At 45.0% G+C, this 20,722-nt stretch overlaps 1 protein-coding gene across 1 annotated transcript; it reads right to left on the reverse strand.

Moving 5' to 3' along the window:
• Positions 1–12,466: 12,466 nt before the first annotated feature.
• Positions 12,467–19,562, reverse strand: LOC131224310 (uncharacterized). The gene is made up of 2 exons (XM_058219832.1): positions 19,278–19,562; positions 12,467–12,736 (listed from the first exon to the last, which is right to left on the reverse strand). The coding sequence occupies exons 1-2, from the start codon at positions 19,560–19,562 to the stop codon at positions 12,467–12,469; spliced, it is 555 nt and encodes a 184-aa protein (XP_058075815.1).
• Between the last annotated feature and the right edge of the window lie 1,160 nt (positions 19,563–20,722).

A 20,722-nucleotide genomic window follows, 5' to 3' on the forward strand; every position in this document is an offset into this window, starting at 1 on the left:
ACGAAAAATGGTGGATATTCGCCAAATTTCACTTCTTTTGGATGGTGCAGCAGGGAGGAACGAACGACGAATGTGTCTAGAAGGCAAAGTGGCAATTCTGTAAATATAACGAACTCCATATGCATGGCTTGCTTCAACGATGGGTAGTGACTCATCACATGTAGATGGTGTGGCCCACCAAGTGTTCAGATCTACTTCATACTTTGACTCATGGGCTTACACGTTACTAAGAAGAGGATAAGCGGAGTAGATCTCCGAGAATGCCATCAGAAGTGGGCCCCACCTATTTTTTGTACAAAACATCCAAACAGTACTAAAAATGTCTTGTGACGAACGTGCTTGCAATTGGGTTTTGACAGTCGGCCCCACCCATCATCATTTTTCATGATCTGGACCATCCAGTGTATCCCAGAGGGGGGGCTTGACCCTCGCCTAAGTGACGGAATTGCAGAAGACAGCATGAATCGGATTTCAACCATCCAAACGGAGGACAGACGTTAAAATGGAAAATCAAGTGGGCCACATCAGCAGAAATTCAAAACTAGCCATCTCTGACTGGTTTTTTCTTGTGATTCTAATGGACGGTGTGGATTTCCCATTAGAATTCGATTATGAGTCCCACTGACACCACCGACTCCAATAGAGTATTCCATACGCAGGACGTGCGTCCGGAAGTCACCAGTTTTCACGGCTGCTTATGCGTCCATGGCGGTGATTGGACCAGCGATCTGAACCGTCCATCATGTAGGGTGCTCAAAAACGTCCCAGGGGACGTTTCCCTTTTCAACGGAAAGCCAGGGAAGATGGGGGTATTTGCCAGTGTTTTCGGTGCGAAAACTGTATGGGCGTCCGACTATGAAACGACTTGCTGGCTGCGTAAATATTTGTGGAGGCAGCCTCTAAAAATAGCCTATCCACCGCCCCTAGCATGCTATAAAAGGAAAGAAAAGAGAGAGATTAAGGGATCATCTTGGCTTGGGCTGGACGAGAAAGACAAAGAGATTAGTTTTTTTTATTTGCTATTTTATTTTAATTAATTTTGTGTGATCTAGTCCAATCATGTTGGGCTAAACCTCTTAGCTTGGGCTAAGAGGTGAAGGTTGTAGTATGATTAGGATGGTAGCTTCGCTTTGATTCATGATTATTGAATGCTTATGGATTTTAACTTGATTATTAAGGAATACTTTTAGTTTTTAATGGTTTATTGTGACTCAAATTACAGTAGATCTGCAATAGCTTTGAGTATGTTCTTTTCATTATGAGATTGTGAACTTAGGAGGCCCTGTTGTTCTCATAGTCTCCTGGGAATGGTTGGGTGATGGAACCCTTCCTAACTTTCACAATTCTCTTGTGATTGGCTGTGGGTTTGGTAAATTGCTATTGTTTGCCATAGTCTCCTGGGCATGGTTAGGTGATGGGATCACTTCCGAATCTACACTAATCGTATCTGTTGATAATTAGATCCATGAGACAGTCAGAGATCTAACAAATCTCTTCTTACCAACTGGATAGGATGGGACTCTGATTCTAGTTGTGTCCTTGAATCAATATAAGGTAACTTTCTAATTGCTACAAGTGGATCTTTGGCACCCTAGTTCCCACCTTTAGTTTTATTAGTTTTTAATTAATCTATTCATAATTATTCCCTCATATTCGCTTAATTTAAATTACATCTTAGTCTAGTTCTAGTTCTATTTAGTTTTAGATTACGTACAGGTTTTAGTCCCTTGGGATTCGACCTCGGTCTCACCGAGTTTATTACTACATCACAACCCTATACTTGGGGAGTGAACAGTGATATGGTTACTGTATGCCCTAGCGACATCAGGGACGTAGCCTCCACAAACGTATCATGATTGGCAGGATTGGATACTGAAAATCTTGTTCTACATGGGGTGCTATAGATATCCCTAGGTGAAAGTTCCTAAACCCTTATGGTACTAAGAGGTTGCTCCAACGTCTAGACCGAGTGGGTGCATGAGCGCCGAGTGCCGATTACCAGACGGTCGCGCTTTCCACTGTCTCGTGATCGGTTGGAAGGGGGTGCAGCCTTACCCGCTCGAGTGGAGGGGGCAAAGCTAGGCTGAGTTTGACCAGCTCGAGGAATGGGTCCGCTATTAACGAGCCAAGCCCGATATTGGCAGGCAGATAGTGAGGTCATTTCCACTCGCCTAATTGCATGCGATGGGGCGACAACCTGGCTTGGAGTGTACTAGACCCCGGTGATATTTCAGAGTTGAGCTGTATTGATATGTGGACTTAGGTGAGGATTCGTATGCTTGAGCTTGCATCTCGCATCGCATGGCCTTGGTATGGCCAACATCATTCATATATTGCATCGCATAGCCTTGGTACGGCTAATGATATTTATGGATTTATCAGCATGTTCCGCATTACTCTGATACTACATAACTACTATCTTGTGAACACACTTTCACCACCCTCTAAGCTTTCCATAAGCTTATGCACGCCCGTTGCGTGCAAGTGACGTTAGAGCGCAGCAGCGTTGAGGCAGGAGCGCTTTGCAGATCATCTGGGAGCTTTTTGTTCACTATCATTGTATTTCCCTTTATGCTCATTGTACTTGTAAAGTTTTTTATCATAGTGGAAAAGTGATGGAGTTTTTGGTTGTTATTTGTAGGTTATGCCTTTGGTTATGCTTATTACGAATCAAACTGATGTTGAAAATCCTCCTCGTAGTATCCCAGGATCGGAACTTGGCGAATGGGCGCTAGGAGTCGAGAATGGGGTTCTACGGAGGCTGTCGGCGCCGGATTCGGCGATCAGGAATTTTGTGAGCCTAGTTTCCGAGTTTGGGGCGTGACAGTATAGTGTCGAAAATCCTCGCAACCTTAGTGCGTCAAGCCTAGGCGGCAGAAGGGTCAGGGTCACCACTAAACCTCGAGGGATCATGCTGTCAGAACTCTCAGGCTATGGTACTAGGACGTGGTAAGTCAGACTACCCGAAAACCTCAGCGGTAGCTAGCTGATAGGTCTACAGTGTGGTGGCAACAAGTTGCATCAACTACTGAAAATGCTCAGCTCTTATAGGTACTGTCGGAAAGGCAGGGACGGCACTCACCTCGGGCGGAGGCACGAGTGTGGCTAGCGGGGTAGGAACCTTAGTAACTGGAACAGCAGGCTGAGGAGGGGGAATAGGTGGGGGAACCAGAGCAACTGGAGGTACAGGCGCTACGTGCTCAACTGGAGGAACAAACCAGATCAGGACCTCAAGAATCAGATCCTCAACAATGGGAGCAAAATGGGTATCTGGGGCACCTCGTCCACGGGCACTACGACTACGGGTGCCACGACCACACGGCATTGTCTACAAAATAATGACGACGCAAGGAATCAAGACAATTATAGGCTCAATATGAAGCCAAAGGAAGGATCTTGAGACACTACTTGTCCCATATTCCTGACAGACCTGCGATGTTCTCCTGAGTCATTCTAGAATTACTTGTTATGCTCTGATACCAACTCCTGTCACGCCCCAGACTTCGTAACCAGACTCACAAGGAACCCGATGGCCGGTTCTGGCTATAACAGCCTCCTTAGTACCTCATTCTCGGCTCCTAAGGCAGGTTCCGATCCTGGGATCTTACAAGGAGGACTTTCATAACAGTATAATCATTTTTGATGCGAGCATACCCAAGATTTCAGCAAGAACATCTGAGAATAACAAAGGCACACATCGCAAAATCTATTATAAATTTAAACTTTTATAATCGTCCATAAGGTCCAAAAGGACATACATGAGATAAAAAGGAAAAAGGTCGACAACACTGGAGTCCTCGAATGCTCAGCTCTACTCCACGCTCTGCTGCTATGACGCCTTCCTAGAATCTCCTGCACGCATTAATCGTGCATAAACTTATAGAAGTTTAGAGGGTGGTGTAGGTGTGTGATAATGGTGCACAGAAGAGTAGTAAGAGATACAATAAGAGAAGCATGATCAATGAGAATATCACTAGCCTCTCCCAGGCCTACCATGAATATGATGCAATGAGTACTGGACGCCAAACCAAGGCCATGCATGAAGGGGCTTGTACAGCCAATGCTAATGCGATGCAAGTAATGCCAGTGCTCATATCCAAACCACAAGTCAAGTACATTTCCAATCATAAGGAAATCATCGGGGTCCATTACATAGCTGAATGATTGCCACTCTATAGACCCCGCATAATTAAACAAGCGTAAGAGACCTCACTACCCGCCTGTGGACAGCCAATCACCAGCAAGGCCTGATGGTAGCGGACCCATTTATGAGCTGGTCAGACTCAGCCTAGCAATGCATCCTCACTCCAGGCAGGTAAGGCCACACCCCTATCAAACCGACTACACGATAGTGGGAGTCGCGGCCTAACGGTATAAGGCCCTCGTGCGCTCATGCATTCCACCTGGTCACGGCATTGGAGTGGATCCTTGGTACCATGGAAGTTTTAAAAATTTTACCCATGGGCATCCTATGCACCCGGTATGCTCAATTAATATTTTCGGTGTCCACACATACAGCCATCCACTAATATCCCTGTGGAGGCAAGGCCCTGATGAAGCATGGGCGGATATCCGCATGTTATGCAAATGCTGGATGCATGAATCACACAATCACCCATGCATTAATCCCAACCATCCATCGTACTCTAGAGGGGAAAAATTCACCCCTCGGGGAGATACCAACATGTCCTACACAATGGCACAACCATGGCCAATCAGACCTCAACTAAGCATACATATGATGCTTATGAGAGTGGGCCATGAAGATGATTAGGGGTGCCAATGAGGTGAAGATGAACTCTCTACCTAACTATGAAGGGTCTAGGTACTTAACCAATTCCTCATAAGGAATACAACCTCTAGTGGGGGGGGGCATTTACCTGGGGTAGCCCATGAGACAAAGGTGAACAATGGTATAGGCCTAAATAGATGAAACAAGCCTAGCAAGGGTTTATGCTGGGCCTTTAACCACTCATAAAAGTTCATGGACCTACCTTAGAGCCACCAACGTGGACATCCAACCACAATTGGTCCTCAAGAGGTAGCTCATCTCTAATTGATCACAGATCAAGGCCCAAGGCCCATGCAACATTAGAGATAAGAAATGGGCAGCCATAATCATACCACATACACTCATGTTGGGCTTCAGAAAGGCGGCCCAAGGCCTACCCAAAATATGGGTCCAAGGGAAATACACATAACCCAACCCATATATACCACTATGTGCCCATAGGGGAATGGTTAGGACCCAACATAAAGGCCACTAATCCCTTATATTGTGGTGGCCTAGTGTGTAGCCCATTGCTCAAACCACATTGGTAAATGTCATGCTCTTAGTCAAGTAATATTGGGCCTACAACCTGGCCCAAGTATAAAGTTGATTTGGTGGGCAACCAAGGGGCATCTACATGTGTAATCCGGCCCACTAGCCCAACACAATAGTATGGTAAAAATGGCCCAAGAGTTCAATGGGCCTATCCAGAAAGTTCCAACCTAATTGGGCCTAAAAAGTTCAACAACTAGCTACATTCATGGACCCAATTGAATCCAATTGTGGTGGGCCTCAAAAGTGCATTTATTAAGCCCAACATTTAAGAGACTAAAGGTGTAAATTATTCACTCTAACCTCATAATGTGGTAGGATATACAACACCTCTAGGTGGGCCCACAAGGCAGGCTGGAGGGCCAGCTGAGGCTGGACTCCCCAGCCTGGGAGTCCCTGCCTAGTGGGCCACTCCCGGCCACACCACGGCCAGCTAAAATGTCCATTGGGTCTGAAATTTTATAGGGTCACACTTCCATGCATAGACTACACCCCCACAAAATTTTAAGATTTTTGAATTTTCCTAATTAATTTAAACAAAATAGTCTGTCCAGAAAAATCGGACAGACCTAGACGTCCCAACGTGGTGGGCCAGTACGGCCCTCGCCATAGTGTACACAGGGGTCTATTGGACCTGAAATTTGGTAGATGGGTCCCAAAATGAGTGGACCACACCTCCAAAAAATTTTAGAATTTTTGAACATCTATAAATATTTTAATTAATTTAAATAAGACAATCTATCCAGTGTGAAGCATTGCTGGAATGTGACTGACCTGAATTTGGGCCATCCAATGGGTGGGCTTTTGGGCCTACAAAATTCTTCAAATTTTAACCCAAGGTCCTCATCAGGCATACAAGAAGATGGAGTCCAGAAAAGTGGCCCACCATCATCAAAATAATTTATGAATTTTAGTTTACAACAGTCTACATTGTTGGACTGCACATCAGAAAATCAGGCTGACCACCCCTCTTGGCCCACCTTTTTGGATAACCAAATGGAGTCAGATGGGACTGAAATTTGGCATGCTTATAGGTGGGGTCCACACCTTTAAGAAATCTATATTATATGGGACCAAACACCACTCCAAATATCCAAAAATCTGGCCTCAACATGACCCAAAAATCTGTCCAGACAGTTCTGGACAGCAACATATAACTGAAAACAATAAATATAAACACTATTTAAAAGGGGATTTAATCTAAGAAAATATTGGTATGGACCACCCCAATGGGCCCCACAAACATCCATACCATTCCCATTACAAAATACCCCTTGCATGTTCCCTATATAGGTGGATTAGGGGGCTCTAACATCTATGGGTGGACTGTCATGGACGTCCACCCTCCATGGATGGTTTGGATATTTGTGGTCCACAAGGTGGGCCACACACTCATGATAAGAAGTTTATCAACAAAGGAATAATAAGGATTCAGCCACAAGGGAAAGGTCTCCGCCGCATTGAGGCCCTTCCCCTAATCACTCATGCACACACATTTCATTATCACATGATATACAAGATCTACATGATCATAGGATTTCTACTTGAGATCTATGGTGGAAATGCAATCTCCACCAGGGATCAAGGGTCTAGATGACCCAAAGATCCCTGATCAAAGAGAAAAAAAAGCTATGTAGGGGTCCATGAAGAATGGCCCCTTGTATGAAATATGCATGCAAGTAAGATGGGCTATGAGCACCATCCATGAAATCTTGGGGGCCACCACCATCATTTGATAGGCCCCACAAGCTTCAACATGAAAGAAAAAGGAAAAAACAAGTAAAAAAATGGAAGAAATCTAAATTTGTAATTACATGCACACCCACCTATAAAGTCTTCAAGAAAACACCTCCAAGATGGTCTTCAAGCTCCAAGGAAAGAGGTTTAACGTCTAAATGATAGATTAAGGGCTGGATTATGAGGTAGAATGGAGGATGAAGGGCTAGAAAATGGGTGAAAAATTGCTGGAGAAGAAGAAAAGAGAGAGGGAGAGAGAGAGAGAGAGAGAGGGAGAGAGAATGAGAGGTAAAAAGCGAGAAAGGGGATTTCAAGGCAAGCAATCATCTCTCTTACCTTGGATAGAGAAGAGCAATCATAGCAATAGGGAGTTAGAAACAATGTTGTAGGGTTAGTAGGCTTTTTAGGTTAATGGGTGGTGTTTTGAGAATGGGTGGTGTAGGGATAGGGCCTAGGTAGTTTGTGTGTAGTGTGTGTTGGAGATAGTGCCAAGAGATGGGACTTACCTAGAAATTCATGCACACCACCCCTAGGTGGACCACATGATCATGATCAAGGGCTTAGAAAATGAAATGCACACAACTTATGATCTACACACCAGATGGACGCACAAGACACGACGTCAGAACCGCAACGGCGAAACGGTCGCAATGACATAAGTCTCAACTCGATCCGAGTTAGGTCTTCATGATTGGACTTATGGATGACTGCAAACACTATACAAGGGTCACGGGTCACCGGAACTCGAACGGTAGGACCGCGGGGCCAAGGTGGACTGAATGTATACTTACACACACATGCACAAATGTGACCTCGGGTCGGGTCTCACAATTCTCCCCACCAACAAAAAAATTTCGTCATCGAAATTGACCAATCCAAGACAAGATAAAAGATAAAACACCACCACCATATAGCAATCATCATATAAGAAAGGTAATACAAACAATCAATCATCAAACAAATAAGGATAACGCTCTCTAATCTTGGCCTCACGTTCCCAAGACACCTCAGCTTCTGAATGATGACCCCATTGCACCTTCACTAAGGGAATGACCTTGGTCCTGAGGACCTGCTCCTTCTGATCAAGAATACGAATCGGCTGCTCCATGCAGGAAGCATCCTCACGGACCTCAAGTGGCTGCCAATCAATCACGAGCATAGTGTCCGACCCACATTTTCGCAACACAGAAACATGGAACACGTCATGGATCGTGGACAACTCAGGGGGTATGGCTAGCCTATAGGCCAAGCGCCCACGCGCTCGATAATCTCAAAAGGTCCAATAAATCTTGGGGTGAGCTTGCCCTTCACACCAAAGTGAACCACACCCTTCATAGGCAAGACCTTGAGATATACTATGTCCCTGATTACGAACTCGAGGGGTTGACGCCGACGATCAGCAAAACTCTTCTATCGGCTCTGAGATGTGCGCATCCTCTGACTGATAAAATCAATAACCTTCGATGTCTGCTGCAGAAGCTCAGGACCTAAGAGATGACGCTCTCCAACCTCAGTCCAACAACTAGGAGATCTGCACAGTCTACCATAAAGTGCCTCAACAAGAGCCATGCCGATAGTCACCTGATAACTGTTGTTGTATGTAAACTCGGTGAGGCATATATGCTCATCCCAACTGCCCACAAAGTCAATCACACAAGCCCTGAGCATATTCTTAAGGATCTGGTTGACCCTTTCGGTCTGCCCACCTGTCTGCGGATGATAATCGGTGTTAAGATGCAAAGTGACCCCCACCGCCTGCTGAAAACTCCTCCAAAATTGAGACGTAAACCTAGAGTCTCAGTCTGAAACGATCGAAACTGGGCCACCGTGCAGTCTCACAATCTCCTCAATGAACACCTTTGCAAGTCGATCAATCGACCAGGAAGCACGCACTGGAATGAAATGAGCTGACTTTGTCAGACGATCAACGATAACCTAGATGGTATCGTGACCGCGTTGAGTCCTCGGTAAACCTACGATGAAGTCCATCGATACGTGCTCCCACTTCCACTCTGGAACGCTCAACGGCTGCAAGGGACCAGCGGGTCTCTGATGATCGGCCTTGACACGCTGGCATGTGTCACACTCGGCCACAAAACTCACAATCTGGCACTTCATCCCCTGCCAGAAGTATTGTCTCCTTATGTCACGATACATCTTCGTGGAGCCCAGGTGGATAGTAAGTCTTGATCAATGTGCCTCGGTCATCAGATCATGACACAACTCTGGCACGTCCGGGACACACAATCGGCCTCCAAAGCATAATCCACCATCGGACCCAATCTGCCAGTCTGACTGCTCCACAGAGGCGGCCTTTGCTCGGTACTCCTGAAGTGACTCGTCCTTCTGCAGAGCTTCGATCACCCTAGCCACCAAAGAGGGTTGAATCGATAAGCTCGAAAGATGAACAATGGAAGATTACAGGTCGAACTCAAATTCATACTCTGAAATATCCTCGAGCATCTGCCACTGTCACACCATCATCTGTGCCACCAGGCCTCGTGGCTGACGGCTGAGTGCGTCTACCACCACATTTGCCTTGCCTGAGTGGTACTGAAGGTCAAAATCATAATCTTTCAGCAACTCCATCCATCGCCTCTGTCGCAGGTTCAACTCGAATTACAAAAATATATACTTTAAGCTCTTATGATCCGAGGAGAGCTCGAACCTGACCCCATATAGATAATGCCTCCACACCTTCAGTGCGAAGACAACTTCTGCAAACTCTAAATCATGAGTGGGATAGTTCAGCTCATGGACCTTGAGCTAGCATGAGGCATATGCCAGTGGCTTCCCGTGCTACATCAGCACAACACCCAAGTCAACTTTAGAGGCATCTGTAAAAATAACAAAACCCTCACTCCCATCAGGAAGGGTGAGGACAGGAGCAGACGTGAGACGGTCCTTTAACTTTGTAAATGCCTTCTCACAAGCATCACTCCAAATGAACTCGATGCCCTTCCCCGTCAATCGGGTCAGCGGTGTTACAATATGGGAGAAACCCTCGATAAACCGCCAGTAATATCCCGCTAGACCAAGGAAGCTGTGAATCTTAGACGCATCCGTGGGCTGGCCCCACTGACGTACTGCATCAACCTTCGAGAGGTCCACAACAACACCCTCCCTCATTACCACATGACCGAGGAACTTTGTCTCCTTCTGCCAAAACTCACATTTCTCCAGCTTTACATACGGCTGGTGAGCACGAAGGGTCTTAAGCGCAATCCGCAGGTGCTCAGCATGGTCCTCTCGGGTCCTCGAATATACAAGAATATCGTCAATGAATACCATCACGACCTGATCGAGGAACGACTGAAAAACCTCGTTCATTAGCTACATGAATACGGCGGGTGCATTGGTCAGTCCAAACAACATGAACAGGAACTCGAAGTGACCATAACGTGTCCGGAAAGCTGTCTTCGAAATGTCCTCCTCTCGGACCCGAATCTAATAGTAACCAGAACGCAAGTCTATCTTAGAAAAATACTGTGCACCCAGCAACTAGTTGAACAAATCATCAATACGAGGAAGCGGGTATCGGTTCTTGATGGTAACTCTGTTGAGCTCGCGATAATCCACACAGAGTCGCAACGAACCATCCTTCTTCTTTACAAACAATACCGGGGCTCCCCAAGGAAAACTGCTGGGACGAATAAAACCTAACTCTCGGAGCTCATCCAACTGCTCCTATAGTTCCCTCAACTCTATTAGTGTTATCCGGTAGGGGGCCTTCGAGATAGGCGTGATACCGGGCACCAGATCAATCTGAAACTCCACTTGCAGATGCGATGGCAAACCCGGGATCTCCTAAAACACATTCGGGTACTCACAAACAACATGCAACTGCTCAATACTCTCTGCCACAAAATCCTCAATGACCGAAGCCAGGAAACTAGATAACGGCTCTCCTCTGGGCTCGGTGACGAAGTGGAATACCGACAAGCCTGGAATGTGAAACGTAACTGTCCTTGCAGTACAGTCTAAGACGGCATGATACTCCACAAGCCAGTCCATACCCAAAATAACATCAAATCCTACCATCAGCATCACGAACAGATCGGCAGGAAGGAACATCTCGCCAACTAACATCGGGCATGACGGACAATGATGAGTCAATATCACAGACTTCCCAATGGGAGTCGAAACGATCAAGGCCTTAGACACGGCCTCAGACGGAATATTAGTCGATCGGAAAAACTGCTCAGCCACAAAAGAATGGGAAGCACCAGAATCAAACAAAACATGAGCAATGCAAGCAAAAACAAGAAGAATACCCTCAACGACTCCACCGATCGATGACTGCGGGTCCTGGCCTGTGCCTGCAGCGCAGAATAAAAACGGCCCTGAGTTGGTAGGGGAAGCAAACCGGAAGATTGAGGGTCCTGAGTCTGAGCCTGCTTGGCTACTATACATACTGGACCTAGGGATCGAACAACATACGGATATCCCCTCTGTTGGTGCTGCAGCTGGTGTTGCCGCTGCTGCTACTGTCTCTGCTGAGGAGGTCTGCCTGGCTACCTCTGCTGCTGAGGAGGAGCCCTAGAAGCAGCGAGTGGAAGTTGTGCTCTTTACTACTGCTGAGGAGGACGAGGAGGAGGCAACTATGGTGGCCTCTACTGCTGAATGGGGAGAGGGCACTCACGCCTCCAATGCCCGGCTTGTCCACAGCTGAAGCATACACTAGAAAAGAGGTCGAAAGATGAAGCGACTGGCGGTGCTGATGATGAGGAAGAAGCTACTATTTGAACTGCAGGCTACTAAAATCCTAATCTGCCCCTCCATCTCTACTGACGGTGCTGCCTAGAACTATCGGCTGGTGCCCTTCTCTTTCGGTCTCCACTGGAACTTTGCTCTCGACCTCTGGGTCATAGCACAGTCCTCCTCATAAACCAGTGCCCGATGGACGACTTGGTCAAATGTCTTCAAACAATGCCCTACCACACGACTACGAAGGGCAGGATGCAAACCAGTCATAAATCAACGGGCCCTCATCTTCTCGTCGCTGGTGAGATGGGGAGCAAATCTAGACAAAGCCAAGAAACAGGCCTCATACTAAGATATGGACAAATCACCCTGCACTAGGGTCTCAAACTCAATCACCCGCTGGATCTGAACATGCTCAGGAAAGAACTTCTGGTCGAAGCGGGTCATGAACTCCTCCCATGTCCAAACGAACTAAGGCCTGACCATCCTGGATACGGATGACCACCTATAACAGGCCTCACCCTGAAGGAGATAGGTCGTAAGGGATACTCTTTGGCCCACAGGACATTGTATAGTGTCAAAAATGCTCGCAACCTCAGTGCGTCAAGCCTCGGCAGCAGAAGGGTTAGGGTCACCACTAAACCTCGGGGGATCATGCTATCGGAACTCTCGAGCTATGGCACTAGCACGCGGTAAGTTAGACTACCCGAAAACCTCAGCAGTAGCTGGCTGACGGGTCTGCAGTGCGGTGGCAACAAGCTGCATCAACTGCTGAAAATGCTCAGCTCCTATAGGCAGTATCGGAAAGGCAGGGGCAACACTCACCTCGGGCGGAGGCATAGGTGCGACCAGTGGGATACGAGCCTCAGTAAATGGAACAACAGGCTGAGGAGGGGGAATAGGTGGGGGAACCAGAGCAACTGGAGGTACGGGCGCTACGTACTCAACTGGAGGAATAGGCCGGATCGGGACCTCAAGAATCGGATCCTCAATAATGGGAGCAGGATGGGTATCTCAGGTACCTCGTCCACGGGCACCACGACCATGGGTGCCACGACTACGTGGCATCGTCTATAAAATAATGACGACACAAGGAATCAAGACAATTACAGGCTCAATGCGGAGCGAAAGGAAGGATCTTAGGACACTACTTGTCCCACGCTCCTGGCAGACCTGCGATGTTCTCCTGACTCATTCCAGAATTACTTGCTATGCTCTGATACCAACTCTTGTCACCCCCCAGACTTGGTAACCGGACTCACAAGGAACCCAATGGACAGTTCTGGCCACAACAGCCTCTGTAGTACCCCATTCTCAGCTCTTAAGGCAGGTTCTGATCCTAGGATCCTGCAAGGAGGATTTTCATAATAGTATAATCATTTCTGATGCAAGCATACCCAAGATTTCTGCAAGTACATTTGAGAATAACAAAGGCACATATCACAAAATCCACTATAAATTTAAACTTTTATAATCATCCATAAGGTCCAAAAGGACATACATGAGATAAAAAAGAAAAGAGAGAAAGGTTGGCAACACTGGAGTCCTCAAATGCTCAGCTCTACTCCACGCTCTGCTGTTATGACGCCTGCCTAGAATCTCCTGCACGCATCAATTGTGCATAAGTTTATAGAAGCTTAGAGGGTGGTGTAGGTGTGTGATAATGGTGCACAGAAGAGTAGTAGGAGATACAAGGAGAGAAGCATGATCAATGAGAATATCACTAGCCTTTCCCAGGCTTACCATGAATATGATGCAATGAGTACTAGACGCCATACCAAGGCCATGCATGAAGGGGCTTGTACAGCCAATGCTAATGTGATGCAAGTAATGCCAGTGCTCATATCTATACCACAAGTCAAGTACATTTCCAATCATAAGGAAATCACCGGGGTCCATTACATTGTTAAATGACTGCTGCTCTACAGACCCCACACAGTCAAATGAGCGTAAGAGACCTCACTACCCGCCTGTGGATAGCCAATCACCAGCAGGGCCTGACAGTAACGGACCTATTTACGAGCTGGTTAGACTTAGCCTAGGCAATGCCACCTCACTCCAGGCAGATAAGGCCACACCCCTATCCAACCGACTATACAACAGTGGGAGTCGCGGCCTAATGGTATAAGGCCCTCGTACGCTCATGTATACCACCCGGTCACGGCGTTGGAGTAGATCCTTGGTACCATGAAAGTTTTAAAAATTTTACCCATGGGCATCCTATGCACCTGGTATGCTCAACTTATATTTTCGGTGTCCACACATATGACCATCCATGAATATTCCTATGGAAGCAAAGCCCTGATGAAGCAAGGGCGGATATTCACATGCTATGCAAATGCCGGATGCATGAATCACACAATCACCCATGCATTAATCCCAAGCATCCATCGTGCTCTAGAGGGTAAAACTCCACCGCTCGGGGAGATACCAACATGTCCTACATAATGGCACAACCATGGCCAATCATACCTCAACCAAGCATACATATGATGCGTTTGAGAGTCAGCTATGAAGATGATTAGGGGTGTCAATGAGGTGAAGATGAACTCTCTACCTAAATATGAAGGGTCTCAGTACTTAACCAATTCCTCATAAGGAATACAACCTATAGTGGGGGGCCCATTTACCTGGGATAGCCCAAGAGACTCAGGAAAATAATGGTATGGGCCTAAATAGATGAAACGGGCCTAACAAGGGTCTATGGTGAGCCTTTAACCACTCATAGAAGCCCATGGACCTACCTTAGAGCCACCAATGTAGACATCCTACCATAATTGGTCTTCAAGAGGTAGCTCATCTCTAATTGATCACGGATCAAGGCCCAAGGCCCCGCGCAACATTAGAAATAAGAAATGGGCAGCCATAATTATACCACATAAACTCATGTTGGGTTTCAGAAAGGCGGCCCAAGGCCTACCCAAAATATGGGTCCAAGGGAAATACACATAACCCAACTCATATATACCACTATGTGCCCATAGGGGAAAGGTTAGGACCCAACATAAAGGTCACTAATCCCTTATATTGCGGTGGCCTAGTGGGTAGCCCATTGCTCAAACCACATAGGTAAATGTCATGCTCTTAGTCAAGTAATATTGGGCCTACAACCTTGCCCAAGTATAAAGTTGATTTGGTGGGAAACCAAGGGCCCATCTACATGTGCAATCCAGTCCACTAGCCCAACACAATAATATGGTAAAAATGGCCCAAGAGTTTAATGGGCCTATCAAGAAAGTTCTAGCCCATTTGGGCCTAAAAAGTTTAACAACTAGGTACATTCATGGACCCAATTGAATCCAATTGTGGTGGGCCTCAAAAGTACATTTATTATGCCCAACATTTAAGAGACTAAAGGTGTAAATTATTCGCTCTAAGATCCTCACAATGTGGTAGGATATACAACACATCTAGGTGGGCCCACAAGGCAGGCTGGACGCCCCAGCCTGGGAGTCCCTGCCTAGTGGGCCACTCCTGGCCATACCACGGCCAGCTAAAATGTCCATTGGGTCTAAAATTTTGTGGGGTGACACTTCCATGTGTGGGCCAGACCCTCAAAAAATTTTAGGATTTTTATAATTTTCAAAATATTTTAATTAATTTAAACAATATAGTCTGTCCAAAAAAATCGGATAGACCTGGACGTCCCAACGTGGTGGGCCAGTCCGGCCCTCACCACAGTGTGTACAGGGGTCCATTAGACATGAAATTTTGTAGATGGGTCCTAACATGAGTGCGACACATCTCCAAAAAATTTCATAATTTTTTAACATTTATAGATATTTTAATTAATTTAAATAAAACAATCTATCCAGTGTGAAGTATTGCTGGAATGTGACTGGCCTGAATTTGGGCCATCCAATGGGTGGGCTTTTGGGCCTCCAAAATTCCTGAAATTTGGACCCAAGGTCCATAATTAGGTATATAAGAAGATGGAGTTCAGAAAAGTGGCCTACCATCATCAAAATAATTTATGAATTTCAATTTACAACAGTCTACATTGCTGGACTGCACAGCAGAAAATCAAGCTGACCACCCCTCTTCGCCCACCCTTTTGGATAACCAAATGGAGTCAGATGGAGCTGAAATTTGGCATTCTTATAGGTGGGGTCCACAAATTCAAGAAATATATATTACATGGGACCAAAAACTACTGCAAATGTCCAAAAATCTGGCCTCAAGATGACCCAAAAATCTGTCCAGACAGTTCTGGACAGCAACATATAACTGAAAACAATAAATATAAACACTATTTAAAATGGGATTTAATCCAAGAGAATCATGGTATGGACCACCCCAAGGGGCCCCACAAACATCTAGACCCTTCCCATTACAAAATAACCCTTGCTTGTGCCCCATATAGGTGGATTAGGGGGCTCTAATGTCCAAGGGTGGACTGTCATGGACGTCCACCCTCCATGGATGGTCTGGATATTTATAGTCCACAAGGTGGGCCACACACTCATGATAAGAAGTTTATCAACAAAGGAAAAATAAGGATTCGGCCACAAGGGAATGGTCTCCGCCACATTGAGGCCCTTCCCCTTATCACTCATGCACACACATTCTACTATCACAAGATATACAAGATCTACATGATCATAGGATTTCTACTGGAGATCTATGGTGGAGATGCAATCTCCACCAACGATCAAGGGTCTAAATGACCCAAAGATCCCTGATCAAAGAGAAAAAAAAAGCTATGTAGGGGTCCATGAAGAATGGCCCCTTGCATGGAACATGCATGCAAGTAAGATGGGCTATGAGCCCCATCCATGAAATCTTAGGGGCCACCACCATTATTTGATGGGTCCCACAAGCTTCAACATGAAAGGAAAAGGGAAAAACAAGTAAAAAAATGGAAGAAATCTGAATTTTCAATTACATGCATACCCACCTATAAAGTCTTCAAGCAAACACCTCCAAGATTGTCTTCAAGCTCCAAGGAAAGAGGTTTAACGGTCTAGATGATAGACTAAGGGCTGGATTATGAGGTAGAATGGAGGATGAAGGGCTGGAAAATGGGTGAAAATTTGCTGGAGAAGAAGAAAAGAGAGAGGGAGAGTGAGAGAGAGAGAGAGAGAGAGAGAGAGAGAGAGAGAGAGAGAGAGGGAGAGAATGAGAGGTAAAAAGCGAGAAAGGGAATTTCAAGGCAAGCAATCATCTCTCTCTTGCCTTGGATAAAGAAGAGCAATTATAGCAATAGGGAGTTAGAAACAATATTGTAGGGTTAGTAGTCTTTTTAGGTTAGTTGGTGGTGTTTTGAGGATGGGTGGTGTAGGGATAGGGCCTAGGTAGTGTATGTATGTGTGTGTGTAGTGTGTGTTAGAGACAGTGCCAAGAGATGGGACCTACTTAGAAATTCATGCACACCACCCCTAGGTGGGCCACATGATCATGATCAAGGGCTAAGAAAATGAAATGCACACAACTTATGATCTACATACCGGATGGACGCATAAGACACGGCGTTGGAACTGCAATGACGAAGCGGTCGCAATGACGTAGGTCTCAACTCGATCAAAGTCGAGTCTTTATGACTAGACTTACGGATGACTGCAAACATTATCCAAGGGTCACGGGTCACCGGGACTCGACCGGTAAGACTGCGGGACCAAGGTCGACGGAATGCATACTTACATACACATGCACACATGTGAACTTGGGTCGGGTCTCACAGCTTTCCCCTTAACTGCTTTCGTCGGCTCGTAAGTAATTGTATATTTTGAAAGTAACAACATCCATTTAGCTAATCTTCATGATAACATCAGCCTTGCCATTAAGAACTTTATAGGATCTGCTTGCAAGATTAAGATTATATCATGGGAAAGGCAGTAATGTCTCAGTTTCTGTACTACAAATATCAGCGCCAAGCATACTTTCTCGATCGGAGAATAATTGCATTCTACACCAATCAGAGTTCGACTCAAATAAGAAAGCATTATTTCTTTCCCGTGTTCATTCACTTGTGCTAATAAGGCCCCTAATGAATTTTCACCTATGGATATGTATAAAATAAGTAGTTTTCCCTTCACAGGAGCTGCTAATACTGGAGGTTGTTTTAACAATTCCTTGATCGAATTGAACGCATTCTGACAGGACATGTCCCATACATACTCTCTTCCTTTCTTCATTAAATGAGAAAATGGCTGACACCACCCTGCCAAATTTGAAATAAAATGGTGAATGTAAGCCAATTTTCCTTGCAGACTTTTTAATTATTTCAAAGTTTTCGAAGGCGTCATATCTTGGATGGCCTTGACTTTTCTTGGATCAATTTTGATCCCTCCATACCTAATAATGAAGCCGAGAAAGTTTCCTTACGATACCCTGAAGGCACATTTAGCCAGGTTCATCTTCAACTGTTTCTTTCTGAGTTGACGGAAGACTGAAGCTAGATACTCACGATGTTCTTCATGGTCGTTTGATCTAACTACCAAATCATCCACATAGCATTCAACATGCTTATGCATCATGTCTTGCAAGATATTCTACATTGCCCTTTGATATGTTGCTCCGACATTCTTGAGATGACATAACTTTATAACAATAGATTCCCAATGAAGTTCTGAATGTTGTTGCTTCTTCGTCTTCAGGAGCCATTCTTATTTGGTTATAACCGGCATAGCCATCCATGAAGGACATGACAGCATATTTCATCGTACCGTCGATCAACAACTTAGTTATTGGCAACGAAAAATTATCTTTCAGGCAAGCATTATTTAAATCCCTGAAATCAATGCATACCTTGATCTACCCATTTTTCTTCTTTACCGGGACAACATTCGATATCCATTTAGGATATTTAACCTCTCTGGTGAATCTGACTTTTATCAGCTTGTTTATTTCTTCTTCTATTAGAGGAATTAGGTCCGGATGGAATCGTCTTTGTGCTTGCTTAATCAGCCTCTTGTCTTTAGAAATATTCAACCGATGCATTGCTACTGATGGTTCTAGGCCTGGCATTTCCACATACGTCAAAGTGAAGATGCCCTTGTTCACTTTCAGGAGTTGGACATATTTTTCAGCTTCTTACTTGAGGAGACTAGCGCTTATGAACGTGTTTCTCTTCTTCCGTGCCCAGATTTATTTATCACAGACTATCAATTGTTGATTGTCCCCCGTCATCCATTTACTTCGGAGCTGTCTCAGGATGCTTGATCATTTCAGAATTTGTTTCTTTTGTCTAATCAACTGTAACCATGTTCACCAAAGACTGCCCATAATCCTCGAAATTTCCCCACCTTTTTTTATTAACTCCGATCGAGATCTAAATTCCTTTCCCATAATTTAGGCTAGTCAGTTCTTCGTAATCGAAACCCATATTCTTCATGATTTTCCTACTTAATGGGTTGTACCTTTCAAGATCTCTAGATGTCAACTTTCCATAGGCATGTGTCGTCATCGACTCTTTCTTCTATCATCAATTCTGGGTATTTCATGTAGATTTGACATGAAATCTTTTCGGAATGTCTGGGAATGGATTACTTCTTTCGGCATATGGAACCAGTACCATGTAATTTTCTTGTAAAAGCTCTAGTTGTTCAGGTGATAACAGCGTCAATGGTGGCTGCCCCGGCTGTCTTAGGTGCTTGGGTACAAAGTAAAATTTCTTTCTTGTATTTGCCATATCGAAAAACTCTGTTTCTGCAGTTTCTTTTCTTACCACCTTCATTTGAAGATTTCCTGGGGTCTTGGTTTCATCATTCTCTTTTTCTTCTTTGCTAGCGAATCCATCATAGTAGCTAGCATCGGCGTAGAAGGCTTTGGCTTCTGTGTACGGTCTTTTATCAGCCATTACCTTATGTTGTATCCCATCTTTATGGTATTTAAAACACTGATGTTGGGTGGAGAGAATAATTCCGTACTGATGCATCCACGGTCTTCCCAAAAGGAGGTTATACGTCGTCATTGCATTAATGACATGGTAGACAACATTTGTAGATAACTCTCCTATTTCCAATGTTATTGTAATTTTACCAAGTGCGCGTTGCCCATCTTAGTTAAAGCCCTGTATCATCATTCCACTAGGGTGAAGGTTAAAGCAACGACATCCCAACATTTTCAACATTGTTAATGGTAACAGATTCATTGCAAACCCATTATCTAACATTATTCACTTGACTTGTTTACTATGAATATGACCCACGATCATTAATGGCCTGTTGCGTCCTTTATCACAGGTCAAATCATCATCAGAAAAAGAAATTATTGACATGCAATCTTTCTACTCTTTTGGCTCCCTGCTTGACATTTCTATGAGCAATGCTTCTCTAACATTACTGTTGGACAGGGCTTGAATCAACCTTAGCCTAGAATCCTCTGACAACCTTAACGCATCGTAGATGCTTAACCGAGTTGGTATGCCTTTCAGATGACTCACTACGACATAAGTCACTTTCTCTATTTCATTCTTCTCTTCCTTTTTATTACTACCGAAATGATTTTGGCTAACTTTTGCCTTTGCCGTTTTGGCTTTCTTCTGGGGGGGACTTGTCACTCGCTTTCCTGACTGTAAGGTGATTATTACGGCTTTGCCTGTAATCTTATGGTGTTCTTTCCCTATTCTTTCATGAGTGTCTTCTTGGACAGTTAACACATTCACTGTTGCTTTTGCATCCTTTTCTTTTTCTTTTTCGATTATTATCTCGCCCCTGTTTATCATTCTTTGTATTATGCATTTTAATGTGAAACAATTTTCTGTCGGGTACCCTATCAAACGATGATAACAACAGAAGTCGCTTTCTCTTATTCTTGCTTCCTCTTTAGGGCATTTGGACGGAGGTAACTCTATCATACCAACTTTCAACAATTGACTCATCATAGGGACCACATCTTCCTTTTCAAATGCGAACCCTTCATGAGAAGTAAGCGACCTGGGCCTCTTATTATCGAATCTACCTCTAGGATGGTTTGACTCTTCTTTCCATTCGGTCTTCTTTCCTCTCATATCTCTCA

The sequence above is a fragment of the Magnolia sinica genome, chromosome 13, assembly GCF_029962835.1.
Source record: "Magnolia sinica isolate HGM2019 chromosome 13, MsV1, whole genome shotgun sequence".
In the NCBI taxonomy this organism is placed as follows: Eukaryota; Viridiplantae; Streptophyta; class Magnoliopsida; order Magnoliales; family Magnoliaceae; genus Magnolia; species Magnolia sinica.